Source organism: Ochotona curzoniae, unplaced genomic scaffold, assembly GCF_017591425.1.
Source record: "Ochotona curzoniae isolate NIBS_2020 unplaced genomic scaffold, NIBS_Ocur_1.0 contig_2723, whole genome shotgun sequence".
Taxonomy (NCBI): domain Eukaryota; kingdom Metazoa; phylum Chordata; class Mammalia; order Lagomorpha; family Ochotonidae; genus Ochotona; species Ochotona curzoniae.
Window position 1 is genome coordinate 18482513 of NW_024465573.1, and position 18938 is coordinate 18501450.

Sequence of the window (18938 nt, forward strand, 5' to 3'; positions counted from 1 at the left end):
TGTCTCTGAAAAAGACGAATTTTTAAAAGTACTCAGATCAGAAAGGCACATGATGTTTTAAAAGAAAAAATAAAAACCTCTGATGCAAGAAAAATTGTCAGAAACATGTACTTTAAGAGAATGGATTTTTCAGGCTGGAAGACAAAGGAAATCAAGAAGAGTAAACGCATCCATGTAAGTGACAGGAACTTCTGGAAATAAACTTGCTTTAGATTTTCCTGCAGTCATCTGTAAGGGCAGAAACAGTCTATTCATGTGTTCATATACTATCCGTTAAATGGATAATGCAAAAAAGCATGAACATGTAGTTCTTCAACCACAGAAGGATTCAAAGTCTGAAGCACAAATGAATTCACAGAATGTAGAACTTACGAGCCCTTTCTGGAAAACATTAACAATAAAATTCAAATAACCGAAGAACAAAATACATTTCCCATATAGAAAATTTTGGTGAACATCAGATCGTCTTAAATTGAGGACTATCAACAAAAACTATAATAGTTGTTTCAGGCCAAAATGTAACTCGTAAATCTCAATGTTAAAAATGAATGGGAAAGAAGAAATGATGAAAAAGTCAAACTGCTGATTGTTACAGTTGACACTGCAACAGGTCAGCAATAGTCCATGAAATTGGGGAGAAATATTTAAGCCCAATTTCAAACTGATGTTTTAATGCTTGGTAAAACTTATTGGTGGCCAAAAACCTTAGATGTTTCAGCAATTCTTTCAGTTCACTTTCTGTGCTTTCATTTTCTTTCAGTTCACTTTCTTGCTCTTCAGCAAAGAGCAAATAAACTTAAGATATTTAGTGAGTAGCTCCTCTAGTTATTTCTGATCAAACTGTTCTGCATGCCAACTCATATCTATATAAGTAGGACAACTGGAAAGATGGACACTATTTCATATTAAAAATGGTCATTTCTGCACATGTGGTAGGGACTTTGATTTTCTTGAAGCCAGGATTTTCTGTTTAGCTTGAATTCTTATGTTCACTATATTCTATATAATGTTTTTTATTTTTTATGAATATTCACTTTTATGTGATAATCATGAGTCAATATATTTATCCAGAGTCTTTGAAATAAACCGAATCTTTCCAAAGATACTCTTCGGAATATGAAGTTCCTGTCTAACTTTCAGAAAGTTCTTATTGGACTTATAAAATGAACCAGTTATGGAAGGTAAAAAAAAGCGCAAAGCAACACTATTACATCATCAGCAATATTCATCCATAAATCAAGGCCTATGTTAAAATTTAAAAAGGCGAATGATGAAACACAAACTTAAAATGCTCCTGCAACAAACTGAACTAGAACCATATTAAAAACACAGTATGTTTATTTAAATTGTTACTTTTCATATAATTCATTACATCTTATGACAGGTCAGAATCTTCATTCTATTACTAGTTAAGAATTACATAAAATGCCACACATACAATTAAGGATTAAAAGTACAGCTAAGAACAGAATCATCATCTGAGAGGATTCATAACCATATACCTCAGTCCTGAAGTTGATTTTTTTTTTCCTGTTTCAATGTGCCTCTCCATTTCAGACTCATTTTCATTTTGAGAAAATAAAGCAACTCCTTGAGCACTCTCCCACCACATGCCTAGCCACTGCCTTAGCGGTGCGTGTTGACCCAGTGGTACCTGTCCACCCGGTGCATGGCAGCAGACCTGTAGTACTTGGGGTTCTTACGTGCAGTGTGATACGTACTTCCCAGAAGGCCCACATGGCCGTGTGCCACATTTTTTTTGTGGGACATCTGGAACCAAGACGGAAAGTTTTCAACCTGAGAAAAATGGAAGAAAAGTATGAAAATTTTCAGTAAACCTATTGAAGTAGCTCTCGGGAAGTATGAACCTGTAACTCAGGAGCAACAGCTTTTCGAAAGCATGCTAAGTTAAGTGCGTATTGACAGTTGACACCAGATGTTCCACTTTGTCCTACACTTACAATGCCTTGATACACTTAAATGGTGTGTGAAACTTGTAACTGTTACTAAAGAACTACATTAACTTGATGATAATGGGTAAGCGGCAGGAGAAGAAAATGAGGGGGGGAAAAAGGAAAGGGGAGGGAAGAATACACATATCTAAAAAACTGTATCATGGAAAATAACAAAAAAAAGTTTAAAAGCATATAAAGTACAAAAATAAAAAGAGCATCTTTTGGAAAAGTGGCCAGCATCTAGTGGATAAAAAATCAGTTTATACTTTTTTTATTTTAGAAAAATAGTTTTGAGAGGCAAATTTTAAATAGAAGGAGAGAGAGAGATCTTCCTTCTTCTGCTTTACTCCCTAAATGGCCACCGCAGCTAGAGCTGAGGCAATCCAAAGCCAAGACCCAGGAGCTTTTTCTGGGTCCCCCCCCAAGGAAGCAGAGGCCCAAGGGCCTGAGCCATCCTCCATTTTCTCAGGCCATGGACAGGGAGCTGGACTGGAAGTGGAACAGTTGGGACTTGATTCGGTGCCCATATGAGATGTTGACTCTGTAGGCAGAGGATTACTGTGCTAAGCTACTGTGCTAGTCCCCACTTTATATCCTTTAAAATTCTTTTTTCTAACTATTGGCATCAAATGTCCTCAACAAGGTCTCTGAGGCCAAGGCCTAGAAATGTCCATTTTGACATCCTCAATGAGTGATATTTCATACATCATACCTTAGAAATCCTGCTGTAGCAGAAATCAGCTGTTTTTAGATCAAATTTCTCAATGGGAGACTTTTCTAAGAAAAAAAAAAAAGGCACTACTACTTCAGTATATAAACTGTAATTCTTAAGTTTAAATAAACTAGATGGAACCACAAATCTTTAGAAATCCAAGAAGATACAACAAATATAACAAAGATATAACAAAGATATAACAATAACAAAGATAAGTCTGATCTACAAATGGCCTTTAATACTACCTTAGGACTTTAAATAAATGGGTCAGTGGGCAGTGTCATAGTGTAGTGGAGAAAGCTGCCACCTACAATGCCAACATTCTATATCGATACCAGTTCAAGTCCTGGCTGCCCTACCTCCCGCCCAACTGCCCAATATGCCTGGGAAGTCAGCAGAAGCTATAATGTAAATCTAAAATATTTGATTTCATTAATACCCTTTGTTGATAACTTGATAAAAATGGCATTAATTTTTCTAAGATATATTTTGTCATTTGAAAGGCTGGGTTACAGAGAGGAGGGTGAGAGAGATACCTTCAATTTGTTGGTTCACTCTACAAATGGCCCCAGAGTCATAACCAGGTGGGAAACTAGAAAGCAGCAGCTTCTTCCACGTTTCCTACATTGGTATAGAGATCCAAGAACTTGTGCCTAGGAAAGCAGCACGGCACAGCCCATTAGCAGCTATCTGGACTAGAATAGCCTGGACTCAAACTGGTGCCCATGAGATGCCAGCACAGCAGGGTTCACCTACTATGCCAGAGCACAAGCCCCTCAAGTTAATTTTTAATGTCACTAGAGACTCTAGGAAAAAGTGAAAGTAAGGGCTAATGATGGCCCAGTGGCTAAATGCTGGCCTTGCACATGCCATGATCACATATGGGCACTGGTTCATGTCCTGGCTGCTCCTCTTCTCTTCCAGCTCCCGGCTTGTGGCCTGGGAAAGCAGTAGACACTAGCCCAAAGCCTTGGGACCTTACATCCATGTGGGAGGTCCAGAAGAAGTTTCTGGCTTTGGATTGACTCAGCTCCAGCCATTGCAGCCATTTGTGGAGTAAACCAGTGAATGGAAGATCTTTATCTCTGAATCTCCTTCTTTCTGTATATCTGCCTTTCCAATAAAAATAAGTCTTTAGGAAAAAGTGAAAGCAAATACTTTTACACCGAGTGAATGAGACTACAAAGACAACTTTTCTAGAAGATATTTTGGCTACACAGTAAAAACAGTAAAATATCCATACTTAATGGCCCAGAAATTCCATGTTTGAGAATTAAATCTCAAGAAATAACTTGGAATTCAGATGCTACACAAGTCAACTTTTTTTTTTACATATTCCAACAACATGTAAGCAGTCTGAAATGTTTATCAATGGTAGCAAATTGCATTGTAAACAAACATTAAATTGTTAATGTTTAAATTGGCTTAACATTGCCTAAGTTGCTAAGAAGTTAAATATATACACAAAATAGAGAAAGATTTTCTGAGTAAAAGTTTTTAAAACTATGGGTCATGAGATAAATTCAGGTGCTTGAAATAAAATGGAGCTGATACTGTGGTACAGATTAGCTGCAGTCTGTAGCAATGGAATCCCACATGGGTGCTGGTTCCAGCCCTGGCTTCTCCATTTCCTACCCAGGGTTCCTTTTTCATGGGAAATGACTGAAGTGCTTGGGCCCCTGCATCCACATGGGAGACCCAGAAAAAGCTGCTGGCTTCAACCTGGTTCAGCCCTTGTCATAGCTGCCCTTTAGAGAATAAATCAGTTAGTGAAAAATCTGTCTCTCCCTCTCCGTAAACCTCGCATTTCAAATAAAATAAATAAATCTTAAAGTCAACTGAATTTAACTCAAAGTATTAAAGGTACTGCTCTTAGTAAATGTTTTAAGTATTGTTATATGAATTGTATTTCTTGAGTAAATGCATGCGTCACAGAGTTATGATACTTTTAAAATTTGTAAAACAAAATCCGTGAAGCAGTTCCAAGAGCTCCCATATAATGAAGCATCTTCATATAGGTAAGGAGGTATTTAAGGCAAAGGAGATAAGCTGATCTCATCAATTCATCCCTGCCACCTCACTTACCCCACAAAAGCCCACTCCTGCTCCCCTTTGATATAACAAAAAATCCAGCATTTGTGCAAGACTGCTGTTTAGTGGTGTTGCCAGAGAATAACCAACATGGATGCAGAATGTGTTCTTACGATGACCTATCAACTACTACACTAAGATGAATGCAGCTGATATTCCTATGCATCATAATGTGCCTTATATCATGACATGGTACTCATAAACAACTCCCAAAAAAAGTTTCCTTATGAGTAGCTTGGTACCAATCCCTATGACAGGATGGCCCCAAACTTTATTGGACACAGCTCATGCTGGCTCAGCAACAAAATGCATTTTTGCTTTGAAGATAAACCTCATTCCTCCAATGTATCCCATTTGTGTCTCATCTTTGAATTGCTTCCTGCATAAGACCAAAGAACCCATGACACCTGTGGTGAGCCAGCCAGGAAGGGGAAGCCTACCCATGAGTCAGCCAGAGAGTCTTTGTCAATTCTCTCCTTCCCTGTAACTGGAGTTTTGGTTTTGCTCTGTCATTCTCTCCCTCTTCACTCCATTCTGACCCACCATAGACTAATTTCTCCAACTAGGGCTGCTCCTCCCAGTGACTGTTGGAGTGGGTAGGCCAAGAGTAGACATCATGCAGACTGGACACTTGCAAAAGTATATATGAGTAGCTGGAACCTGCTTCCCTACCACACAATCACTGAAGCTTTATTTTTACTACCAGATAGCCAGGGGCATTCTTTATTGTCTGATTTCTCTTTGGCTTATGCCTTCTGAGCATTTTTGCTCCTTCAAGATGAGTGATTGCCCTGATGCGATCACCCTAACCCAAGAATAAGTCTCTGCTTAGGTCTGGAAGATATATTCTGTCACTCTGATCCATTAGAACCCTTGCTGTCTCTAGAAAACTCTTTAGCATATGACCACTGCCTTGTTCCTAGTACCAACCCCTAAAAGACACAAACCCACTCAATTACTCCTGGGCTCAACTTCCTGATTTTTGTTAAAGAGTGTTTTCATCTCCCATATCCATAGCATTGTTTAGAATGAGATTGATGGGTTTTCTAAAGAATATTCCATAGAAAAGTTTCTCCATTTTTTTTTTCAAAGAAGAGATCCTTCATCCCTCTTTAATGGAAAACTTCCAGGATTATTATAACAGTCCCATCAAACCACTATAGGCAGGTCCAACCCTGTGTGTGAGTCTGTGTGTGTGTGTGTGTGTTGTGTGTACATGATGTACATATATACATACACACACATATATATACACCTCAGAATGCCCCAAGGGCCTCAGCCATCTTGGCAAGACGAAGGATCCCTGAAACACTGCAGATAATACTCAAGATTATGGGATAGCAAGTCTGGAAAGGTCTACATAGGATACCAACAGACATAGTCAAGATCCTGGGATGCCTGACCTGACCTAGATGACTGACACTCTCTCCTAGATTTATTCTTTTCAATCTTTTCCTTTTCTTCTCAGACCATGAAGGCATTTTCAACTCTTCATCCATTCCCACAAACTTACCCTTTTAAAGGCGCCATTCTTAAAACTTGGGAAACCTTTAAGGAAGTATTATTTTTAAAGAACATGTAATTTTCTCTTGCAACAATCTGGCCACAAAATTAGCTAGAAAATGCAGAAATGTGGCTTCTAAACAGGATCCTCAACTGTAACATGATCTTCCAATTTGATCTCTTCTGGAAGGCAAAAATGATCAGAAATTCCTAATGTTTATGCCTTCATGGCATTCTTTCAAAACTCCATCTTTAGGGGGAGCTATAGGCTCTAACATGCCATTCCTTCTGAAGTGCTCCAGATTTAAAATAACAATAGATAACCAATCCCTGAGAGGTCTTGCACCACTCAGGTCTCAACCACCTTGAGCTCAGCTTATCCCATTGTCTGGACCATCCTCTCCTTTCTCAAACAATTCTTGCACCTCTAGCCTACCACCTCTACCCTATAGCTTAACCTGTACCCCCGCACCAGAAGATAGACCAGTTACTTGGCAGTGAGGCTTCCTGTCATTGGATTCAAGTATGCTTTGTCCTTGGAGAGCTGGCTAACACATGACCATTATTGACTTAAGTCAAAGCCTGCACAAGTTAGAGACTCAGAGACTATGTTAAGTTTACTAAGGAACATTTTTTTTTTTTTACTTAACTTGGGGTTATTATACATTGGCCTGTCTACTTGTTACATCTTTGAAGAAAACCCACAAATCTGGGTCAAGACACACACCACCCAGCTCATGGCAGAGACTGGTTACAGACTAACCAGTATGACATGGGAAATGAGAATACCCCACAAATGGGACCCCAACTGAAATCAGTAGCAGGATCGTGAATAGTTAGGCACTTAAACCATATGGTGATTTTTCTAGTGGTTGAAACCAAAAATACTGTAAAACCCATGATTATGGTAAAAATCAGGGAGATAACAAGGAAATTCAGCCACTCCAAGGACAAATAGTAGGGTCTGTGTTAACATGGGTTTTTAAGGCTTCTAACACTCACAAAGCATAGGTCTTACAGGTACTCATTCTATCAGTCAACACACTCCAGATATTCATAGCAAACTCTAGAAACTGACAAATGGATATTCAACCTCCTACAAACAAGAGTGTAGATATAGTATTTTGGGATATTTTACTACTATGGACAAATCTGAAGGTAAAAAAAAGACTTTGATGACAATAGTGTACACGACAGATTTCACTGTAATTAGCACTACTACTACAGGACCAACTCAGGGAGTGCCCAACCTTTAGCGAAAAGCCCTGAGAATGTGTTTTTTATATGGGAAACTGGAATACTGCTACAAGGAATATTCCAACTTGGAAAGTTTCTGGTTCTTGTCCCCATTGTAAATGAGAAAGACACTGGAAATAGGATTGCCTTCATCTCCAAAGGGAGGACTTCCAGTTCCTTCATCCCCTTCTCTAAGAATCAGAGGGGCACAGGAATCCAGGAGGCTCCTCCAACCTTCATGACCATCCTACTTCCAAAGCCCCAGGCAACCCTGAGTTTTGCAGGTAAGAGCATTTGTTTTCTGACACAGAAGAGGAGTCTCCATGTGGACTCCCTATCTTCAAAGGGTTGCCTCATCATGGGAGGTTGATTTTGCTCCTACCTTTCCAGATAGAAGATGTTCTCATCTTCTCCCAGTGTTTCATTAGTGCCAGAATTCCACACTCCTTCACTCAGCAGGTATCTGTCCTCCGTGGCTATTTCTCAGACTATTTGTTCCTGTATCTGTTTATTGGATGCTGGTGAACACTAAGACCCAACTTGGAATCCTCTCTACTGGGCTCTACTAGAATCCAAAAGAGTCAGTCCCAGATGGGTTGTGTATATACCTCATCTGTCCTCCTAAAACGCAGCATGAAGAAACCTTAACACCAATACACCTTAAGAAGCTAGAAAGGGATGACAACCTTTGATATAGTTCCCATTCATGGAGTACCGAAACCATGTTAATCCTTCAATTCAAGTGAAACAGTTCAGGACCACAAGGCATAATGAGATTTCTACTATACTTCATCCAGTGTATCAAATTACTCTACTATCCTAGCCCAGACACCTAAAAAATACCCTCAGGTCATAGAACTAGACCTAAAAGATGTCTTCCCTATAAATTTACAACCAGAAAGCCAGTATGTATTAACCTTTGAACACCTAGACAATTTTTCTGCAAGGTTTTAGGGATAACTAATTTGACAAGGCTCTTTTCAGAGAACCTTAGCAACAGCTCAAGTATTAAAGCCATCAATTTTATGTAGGTATCTTCATCAGCAAACCCTTAAGGCGGATTGGATGATGACACTATTGAGTTCTAAACTTTGAAGGAAACATAGGTATAAAAGTTTCCACAACTAGAGCAGAGATCTCTAAAGGGGCAGCCTATCTCAAATATATCCTGACCGCAGGTAACTACCACCTTACCTACTTAAGCAAAATAATGTAGCGTTACAGTTCCTTCCACAGCACCCTCTCCCCATTAAAAAAAAAAAAAAGCCCTGACACTGTGACACTGCTAATAAAATGCTTCTGCAGGATTAGAGTTAGGAAATTTTCAGTAATAGCCAAACCCCTGTGAGGCCTTGAAGGGTCCTGATGGCTGATCTACTTGAATTGACAGGGAATCCCAAATGCCTTTCAGATTAGTGATTCACTGATAACAGCCCCTGCACCATGGATTTCTAATTTAGACAAGCCTTTCCATCACCCTATTCACAGCTGAAAGGAATATCTCCACCCAGATGGAGTAGGGTTTGGGCAGCCTTTTAGCTTGACAATAAATCCACTGCCTCCAACACCAGCACCCCACGTGAGCACTGGTTTATATTCTGGTTGCTCCACTAATGACTCACCTCTCGGCCAATGACCTGGGAAAAACAGTACAACCCAATTGCTTGGGCCTCTACCACCTATGCGAGACACTTAGAAGAAGCTCCCAGCTCCTAGCTTTGGTGGGCATTTGGGAAGTGAACCAGCAAATAAATGAAATAGAGAAAGCAGACAAAGAGAAAAATCAAGCTCAGGACAAATTTGTCCCCTTGACTCAAATCTTAAAATTAGGGAATGTCCTCATTTACACATACTCCAAATACTGATTTTTAAACCCCAGCCTACCCCTCCAAATACTCTATTGCACAGAGAACACACAAGAGAGCATGCGAGGGAGCACACAGCTTGGACAGACTGCCAAAGGCTTCCTCATGACCCACAGTTCTCCTCCAGACAGAGTTGGTGCCTCCTGAGGTGGTTCTCACTCTGCATGGACTGCTGAAGGGAATAGCCATACCAGAGGAGATGCATCAGCAGGTGAAGAAGTCAACAAGACTGCCACCCAGGAGTTCCAGCATATTGAGGCAGCTGGAAGATCCTTCTACACCATGACTGAGACAGAATGGACCCAGCACCACAGAGAGCCTTGACTTGGCCATCTCATGACATAGATAAAGACTTCTCTCATGTCAGCTCTTTAGCCTTTTACAAATAGTCTAAATTTTTCATAAAGAGAAATTTTTATTGACAAATACAGAAAAGCCAACTAATCCTACTATTTAAGAAATGTAGGTGAGAGGAAAGCTGTGTCACCAGTTACATTCTAAAGCAGAATCATGAAAGATGGTGCAGATCCCAAGAACTCAACCAAGAATGGGCCAGTGTTGTAGCACAGTGCATTAAGTCTTCACTTGCAATGCTGGCATCCCATGTGAGCACCGGTTCAACTCCTGGTTGTTCAATTTCCAATCCAACTCCTTGCTCATATGCATGGGAAAACAGAAGATAGCCCAAGTGCTTGGGCCCCTGCCACCTGGACTGAGTTCCTGCCTCTTGGCTTCAATCCTGGCCCAATCCTGGCCACTACAGCCACTTGAGAAGTGTACCAGTAGATATAAAATCCATTTCTCCTTTATAATTCTGCCTCTGCCTTTCAAATAAATAATCAAAATTGAAAAAAAAATGATCAGCCAAGATGTAACAAATAAAGGGTATAGATATGGGGGAGACATACAGAAAGTTTTGCCAAAACATAAACATTATATATATATAAAACAAAAACATAAATATATATATATATATATTTGTAGTTTCCTTCCTTCTATGTTGTTTCTTTTATGTAGTGTTATTTTTAGATTTGCAACAGCAAATGACACAAAGAACTGAACACACTTGACCTGATAGATACTCTTCGGATTGCTGACTTTAGGAATGATCTGAGGTTCCCTGCTAGAACCTTCTTCATCAGAGGAAGTGCTGGAGGAGTAGTCAAAAGTGGCTCTATTCACAGCAGAAGTGATCTGTTGAGAGACCTCCCATTCCTCCCATCTGTCTTTAAAAGAAGCAATAGTAAATGGATGGCTTTTCTCACCATACCTAAATAGAAAGAGAAATTACTTGTTAAGGATTCAATGTTCCATTAATCGTACCCCTATTCTCTGCAGACTACACACTACTTTTTTTTCCCACATTTTATTTGAAAAACAATTCTCACTCCTCAAATACCATAGCAAGCTGAGCCAAGAGGCATAAACTCTTCCTGAGTCTCCCATGTGTTTAACAGGGACCAAACAATTTGAATCATCTGGGTTCTCTCTCCCCTCCCCTCTTTGTTCCTCTCTGCTATCCCTCTCCCCTCTCCCATCCCCCCGACACACAATCTGTATTAACAAACAGCTACAATTAGCAGAACCAGGACTCAAAGCGAGGCACTGTGATACTGTTTTTAAGGGATAGATCTAGGGTTGATGGTGTGGTAATAAAAAAAAAAAAACACATTAAACTACCTCTTGTGTCAAAGGCATCCCACCAAGCACCTATTCCAGCCTCCAGCACCTCACTTCTGATTCGCTGCCTATTTACATGCCTAGGAAAGCAGAAGATGACCCAAGTACTAGGGCCTCCAACCACCTGCATGACTGCATGGCAGACCCAGGTGGAATCCTAGGCTCCTGGTTTCAGCCTGAACCAGCCCCAGTTTGAAGCAACAAAGAATGAACCGATAAAATAAAAGATCTGTTTATCCCTCTATTTCTCTCACTTTGTGAAACAAACAGTTTTTAAAAACAGGTCTAAGGAAAACCCAAGTTGAAGGACATCCCTGCCTTCAGCTGTAACACTGTTGTAATAGGATATTCTGTATGAGCTATTTTCATGAATCAGAAACCACCAAGGCTAGTTTCTATTCAGCTAATGGACTAAATTACCTTCATGGTAGAAAAAGGCATTATGAGGTATGAAGAGTTAACACTTAGATATCTACAGTCTGCACCAGAATACAGGGTTTCAAAGTCACTTCAAGTTTACATTTACATCTTCATCAGTGCCCCCCTTTGTTAACCTGAGACTTTGGAGCCTCATCCTTAGAATCATCTAAAGTTTCCAAGGATCACAGAGCATACAAAGTAAGAGCTCACTCACCTACAGCACACTTCAAAGGGATCTACCCATATGGTCATCTCCTTTGGAAGGCCCAGGTGAGAAAAGTCTACATTACTCTCAGCACAAGCCCTTTCTAAAATGGGGTCTTTCTTCTGATTATTGTTTATCCTGATACACCTTTGCGGGAAGGGTGGAAGAGGGGAGGAGGAGAGAAAAAGAAATGAAAATGTGAGGACAAGTGCTTTGCCAGGAGAATCATGTTGTGGTACAGTGCTCTCCTATACACTGTCTTCAACCATCACCCACACCCTACACTCCTATGAATTAAAAAAAAACATTTTTTAACATAATGATCAATTTAGAGTGATCACTAAATCACAGGTCACCAGAAATTCACTCTTAGCTTTTTATAGTAAATACAAGTTAAAGACTGCTTAATCTACTTTACACATGGAGGTTCACTTTATGGTTTCTGACTACACATTCCCTCCATTACTTAAAGATGGACAATCAGATCACTGCATTCTCCTAACAAGTGGTAACTGCTTGCTGGTTATGTCTCTGGGCTATAACACACACTGGCTCTCAGCCGGTGCTAATTGCTTGCTGGTTAAATCCCAGTGCTACAATAGCTCCCACCTGAAGCCTTGCCCTTTAGAAGGGCAATCAGCATGCCAATGACTTCTGTATGTTTCAACCAGGATAGTCGTCAGCTTTTCTGAGAAATCTTCTATTTGTTGCTTACTCAGTTTATCATGTTTTTTCACCAGTTTTGTGAGGAAGAAAACTGTTGTTGCAATTTCATCTCTCATGATTGAGAAAAATTTAAAAGGAGATCTGAAAAATATTGAGAAGAAATTACATACAAATTTTACTGACAATGCATTATTGCCATCTGGAAGTTTTATATGCCTTAAAACAAGTCATCTGTTTGGAAAAGTGCTCGGTAAACTGAAATGCACATCAAGAACACCAAAGAATGAAACAACTAAGAATACCAATTCGTCAAATAACCAATTTTAAGCCTGCTAATAAAAAAAGAACTCTTGCACACACTTAAACAACTGAAAATTATGCAGCTCAAGTGAAATAAAATCCTAACAGACAGTAAACTATACCAAGCACTGTTTTTAAAACAACACATTTACCAAGAGCAAAATGTTGCAGAAGGCAGTAGTTCTAAAATGTGCTCACAAGTTGCACATGTTAACATCAAACATATCATACTTGCCAGCAAAAGCTCTTCAGCCCCAACAAAATGTGGGCCCGAGTTAGAAGATCAACTGTACCCTACTTCGTGTTTCCAGGTCTGACCCACACCTAGCTTGGGAGGGCGAGGCTTGCACTTATGTAAGCTCCAGTCCTCATGGCTGATTGGTGCATCACCTGCCACAGGTGTTATCTACTAGAAAAAGCAGATACAGCTTTAACAGGTCTCCATTAGATTGCTCCTTGGGATATTTAGTGCTAAATGCTAATATATTTTACATATTGGGCTTGGCACCATAGCCTAGGGGTTGAAGTCCTCATCTTGCATGTGCTGGGATCCCATATGGGTGCAGGCTTGGGTCCCGGCTGCTTCACTTCCCATTCAGCTCCCTGCTTGTGACCTGAGAAAGCAGTAGAGGACGGCCCAAGTCCTTTGGACCCTGCACCTGCGTGGGAGACCCAGAAGAGGCTCCGGGCTCCTAGCTTCAGATCAGCCCAGTTGCAGCCCTCTGGGGAGTGAACCAGTAGACAAGAGGTCTTCCTCTCTATCTCTCCTTCTCTCTGTTAATCTGACATTTCAATAAAAGTAAATCAATCTTTTAAAAAATTTACATATTTTCAGACAGGGTTTAAATCACCTATTTTGCTATCTAAACCTTTTTTAATGACAGTGAGAAGGAAACTTTGTCTACACACTAATATCCTACATTTCAGTAATTTTGCCACTAATTCTGTCAATACATTGATTGTCGGATGTTTTATGAAACTTGTTAAAATAACTTCTCTCTTTGAAGTTATGTTGTATATACACATGGAGCTTTTACTAAAATGCTTATCTGTGGAGAAAAGAAAAGAGATCAGAGTTTTAACCTGAAAGATCGGAGAGCTGGTCTCACTAATTCTTTAAGAGTGGGTCAGTGACCGAATCCATATGTAGATTATTCTTTAATATTTCTCTTAATTTTATTAGAAAGTCAGATATACAGAGAGGAGGAAAGACAGAGAGGAAGATATTCCATCTGCTGATTCACTCCCCAAGTGGCACAGCGGCCGGTGCTGTGTTGATCAGAACCCAGGAGCCAGGAGCTTCTTCCAGGTCTCCCATGTGGGTTGCAGCGTCCTAAGGCCTTGGCCATCCTCGACTGCTTTTCCAGGCCTCAAGCAGGGAGTTGGACGGAAAGCAGGGTCACCAGGATTAGAACCAGTGTCCATATGGGATCCCAGCATGTGCAAGGTAAAGACTTTAGCCTCTAGGTTACCATGCCCAGCCCCCAAACGTAAATTCTTACACTTTACTCCATATCTGCTCATGCAGTTCTCAAGATAAGGTCTGGGAGTCAGTGTTTGACAAGTTCCCACAAGTGCTTTTATTTTTTTTTTAAGCTGAGTATATTGTTCTTTTAGTATGATTTGCAATTTTACAACTATTTGAAATGACACAGTTTTTAAAATTATTTTTAATTGAGTCATAATAATTACAGTACTTATGAGGTGTAGTGTAAATCAATACATGTATACAATCTGCAGTAGACAAATCAGGGTAATTAGCTTTTCATCTCGTTAAATGGTTCTCTTTTTCCCCCAGGAAACTCTTATATCTACTAAATTTAAGAGCCATCACACCTGACATAATTAAGTCTCCATATTCTGTTTCTTGAGCACTGAAAAGAATTCACTTTCCTCCAAGGAAAGCCATTTCGTGTCTAAAATTCCCCAAGTACTAATTACTGCTTTTTTCCACCTGTGAGCCAAATCGACCTCTTTGATTTTCTCTGTGTGTATGAAGCCTCATTTTCCCCTCTGGAATTATACAGATTGCACTGAATCTTCCACCATAGAATGATGTTCGAAATATTAGATATTCAGCCTCCCCTGGGTCTTCCCTTTTGGGAGACTAAATGTTCTCAGCTTTCTAACTGTTCTTCCTGTGGTCGTTACTCGGTTCATGCACTGAGGACTCACACCACCTGAGTTTCAGGTATGTCAGTAATCACGTATGGGGCCACACATGAACACAACTCTTCAGTTGAGCTGATCTTTGGAATCAGACAGACCTGGGAGTGAACTGCAACTTCACAGTTGAGCTGCTTGAAGACAAGCATGGTACAATCCCTCCTTCTCTCTGAATGTCAAATTCTAGGACACCGCCTCACGTGACATTCACCGTGTTATCCGTGGCATCACATCACTGCTGCAGGCTGAACTTGCAAGAACTTTTTCACTAATGCTATTGTTCAGTCATGATTTCCCTTTCCTGCACAGTGTAATGCTAACGACTGTGGCCTTTGGGTGCAGTCACTGTGGTTCCACGTGCTAATCCTACAGCTTAAGCACCAGCATCCCATATGGGCACGTGTTCATGTCCCAGTGGCCACACTTCCAACCCAGCTTCCTGCTATAGCCTGGAAAAGCAGAGAAGGATGGTCAAGGTCCTTGGGCCCCTGCACCCACATGGGAGACCTGGAAGAAGCTCTTGGCTCCTGACTTAGGATCAACTCAGCTCCGGTTGTTGCAGCCATTTGGGGAGTGAACCAGTAGACGGAAGGTATCTCTCTCTCTCTCTCCTCCTCTCTGTAAATCTGCCTTTCAAATAAAAATAAATGAATCTTTGGAATCAGACAGACCTGGGAGTGAACTGCAACTTCACAATTCATTATCTGTGTTACCTGAGGCAATTTGCCCAACCTGCTCTCTCGAATTCTCACATTCCTAACTATATCTCGTATATTTTGGCTTCCTGTCATCTATAGATTTGATTTTAAAAAACCACTGATGTCCTCTAATCAAACAATTAGTAAAGAAACATGCTAAGTAGGATAAACATTAAAGCAAAAGCTTTGACAAAACCCTAGATCTTACTTGAGATCAGTGTCCTTTAGTAGTCACTTAGACTTCAATCAACTAATTTTATTATATCCTGGAAAGGTAATCAATAATGGAAAAATATTTCACCAATTACCATCCTGAAAGATGCATACAACACTGAAATAATCTACCAACAGTAACTCCATGATCAAAGACAGTTTAACCCAAAATGCTTTGTTCTTCAATAGTCCAATTTATTCTAAGTAATCCCAACTTCCATAACATTCATAAACATCTGTTTGCTAAGACAGATGTGATTTTAATCCTGCACTGATTTTGACAATAAGTAATTTTGGTAATAAGTAATAAGGCAAATCCTAACTCAGTAGCTAATCAGCTAATTAGCATATTTGCCCTATTACTTCTCCAAAAAAAGAATTACAGTGTGTAACCATCTCTAATTTTAAAACATTAATTCATAAAATATTCATCTCAGAAGAACCTAATGTAAGTATATAGTTTCACTACTCATCTAATTTGTTGAAAGGTTAGTTTAAAAAACAGTTTAAAACAATGTGCAAATTAATATGGATTAAATTGAAGACAAGCATGGTACAATCCCTCTCCTCTGTAACTCTGACTTTCAAATAAATAAATTCTTACTGAACAATAAGCTTGAAAATACATTCAGTTTCCACATAGCAACAAGTCAAATTATATAAACATTTATTATGTGAATTTAGTATTTCTCATCAGAACAGAACAGGTTAATCTAGTATTTATTGTCTAAGAGTTTCAAACAACATCATCTAAGAGTAGAATCAGACCAGCTTTGTTTTTGTAAAATTAATTCAAGTAAAAAATTATTGTATTAATATAGTATAAGCTACTATTATGTATAAAGCTAGCACTCATTCATGAGGTCTCAAACCCAAAGATACCTGTGATCTGAATCCCATAGTTCAAATCTGTTTCTCAACTACCAATTGCTTCCATAAAACAAAGTCAAGGTGCCTAAATTAGAATTAAGAGTATTTTTCTGGCCCAGCATGGTACTTTAGTGGTTAAAGATCACCTTGAATGTGCAAGGATCGCATATGGGCGCTGGTTTGTGGCACTGCCCATCCAACTCCCTGCTTGTGGCCTGGGAAAGCAGTCGAGGATGGCCCAAAGCCATGGGGCGCTGCAACCCACATGGGAGACCTGGAAGAAGCTCCTGGCTCCTGGCTTCGGAATGGCTCAGCTCCAGCCATTGTGGCTGCTTGGGGAGTGAACCATCAGATGGAAGATCTTCCTCTCTGTCTCTCCTCCTCTTTAAATCTGACTGTCCAATAAAAATAAATAAATCTTAAAGAAAAAGTGAGTATTTTTCTGCCTTTCCTATGATTATAAGCAAATTAACTTACTGTGTATCTGTTTTTATAGAACTCTGCCTCAATTGCTCAGAAGTCTCTGCCACAAAAAATAAAAAGGAGATAAACTGGGAAGTCTGCGTGAGATGAGTAAGTATATAACATATTACAGAACATAAAAACATGACTTCTGCTTAGAATGTCCCAATGAATGGGAAAATCTAATTTTTTAATTTTTAGGGTCTACTCTGCTTACAATCTACAAACAAGATAAAAAATCACATCTAGTTGCGACATAAATGTTCAGATCACTGTAGAAAACATTGGAATATACTCAAACACCTCTCTAAGCATTTACCTTTCTAAAGTCATTCTGAGGGCCCAGCACTGTGGCCTAGCAGCTAAAGTCCTCATCCTGAACTGCCAGAATCCCATATGGGTGCAGGTTCTAATCCTGGCAGCTCCACTTCCCATCCAGCTCCCTGCCTGTGGCCTGGGAAAGCAGTTGAGGACGGTGCAAAGCTTTGGGACCCTGCACCCACGTGGGATACCCATAAGAGGTTCCTGGTTCCCGGCTTCAGATCGGTGCAGCATCGGCCGTTGCGCTCACTTGGGGAGTGAATCATTGGATGGAGGATCTTCCTCTCTGTCTCTCCTTCTCTCTGTATATCTGATGTTCCAATAAATAAATAAATATTTAAAAAATAATAATAAAAAAATAAAGTCATTCTGAGTAATATTAGTATTAGTACTTAAAAGTACCATGTGAATATATAACAACAGGCAGAAAATAGAATGGCTTAATGCAGACATTGTTACCAACTAAGATTTTCAATGTAAGGGAAAGAAATGAGAATTTAATAGAAAAGGATAAAAATATAAAATCCAAGAAAAACCTAAGCAAAACCCTATAGCGTTAATTTTGAAATGTCAATATTAATGTGACTTGAGACTTTCTTTTCAGAAATATACACAGTATTGTAGTGGTGTCTACTTGAAGAGCCCTAGAATCAACAAGCAGTAAATGAACTTAGCACCTACTTTTGTGGCATCTAACTACAATGATCCACTTAAAAAATACAATCCCTGGGCTTAGTATAGTAGCCTAGCAGCTAAAGTCCTCACCTTGCATGCACCAGGATCCCAAATGGGTGCCAGTTTGTGTCCCTGTGGCCCTGCTTCCCATCCAACTTCCTGCTTGTGGTCTGGGAAAGCAGTAGAGAATAGCCTGTGACTCTGCACCCCTGTGGGAGACCCGGAGGAGGCTCCTAGCTCCTGGCCTCAAATTGACTCAGCTCCAGCCGTTGTGGCCGCTTGGAGAGTGAATCATCTGATGGAGGATCTTCCTCTCTGTCTCTTCTCCTCTCTGTGTATCTGACTTTCCAATAAAAATAATGCACAAATTAAAAAAAAAAAATACAGTCCCTTGAATAACTGTTTGATTTTGGTTCCAATTCAAGTAACATATTAGATGAACCTGAAATGTCTTATGCCAGAAAACAGGAAAGCTTAGTATTAAAGAAAAAAAAGCAATAGGTCATGCCAAAAGATAAACGCCAACATGAAGATCTTCCGTTAGCCAAAGTTGACTTGCACAAAGCAAGTCAATTTGTACATTGCAATAGCTACTGCGGCCCTTTAAGTTTTTCACTCTTGAAGTCCCTATCAGTCCCAAACGTTGGAATTAGTCCATGCTAGTGGCTCTAACTACACTTTATTTTTTAATTTGCTTTTATTTCTATTAGCACCACAGGCTTAATGTCCCATTTTGGCTAGGCCTTTCCCAATCCTATCTTCAGAAGAGTCAATGAAGAGATGGATGCGTTGTTTTTCCCAGGGGACTAAAGGAAATGGGAACATGAGGGTTTATAGTAAAATTGTATCGTGGTGCTTGTACGTGTTCACAGGGTGCTCCCTTCCCAAGTAGGCTCA

At 39.8% G+C, this 18938-nt stretch overlaps 1 protein-coding gene across 1 annotated transcript; it reads right to left on the minus strand.

Annotated features, from left to right (window-relative positions):
- Window positions 1-1608: 1608 nt before the first annotated feature.
- BTG4 (BTG anti-proliferation factor 4) lies at window positions 1609-12452 on the minus strand. The gene is made up of 4 exons (XM_040977248.1): window positions 12280-12452; window positions 11680-11817; window positions 10437-10635; window positions 1609-1797 (listed from the first exon to the last, which is right to left on the minus strand). The coding sequence occupies exons 1-4, from the start codon at window positions 12450-12452 to the stop codon at window positions 1627-1629; spliced, it is 681 nt and encodes a 226-aa protein (XP_040833182.1). The 3' UTR covers window positions 1609-1626.
- Between the last annotated feature and the right edge of the window lie 6486 nt (window positions 12453-18938).

What these genes read in the sequence shown, in the direction of transcription:
- BTG4 (XM_040977248.1), bottom strand. Translation starts at nt 12,452, where the DNA reads ATGAGAGATGAAATTGCAACAACAGTTTTCTTCCTCACAAAACTGGTG. An exon ending in TCTAAAGGGCAAGGCTTCAG is followed by an intron (nt 11,818 to 12,279) that starts GTGGGAGCTATT and finishes CTTCCCGCAAAG; the next exon opens with GTGTATCAGGATAAACAATA. An exon ending in ATCCGAAGAGTATCTATCAG is followed by an intron (nt 1,798 to 10,436) that starts GTCAAGTGTGTT and finishes CATTTTTCTCAG; the next exon opens with GTTGAAAACTTTCCGTCTTG.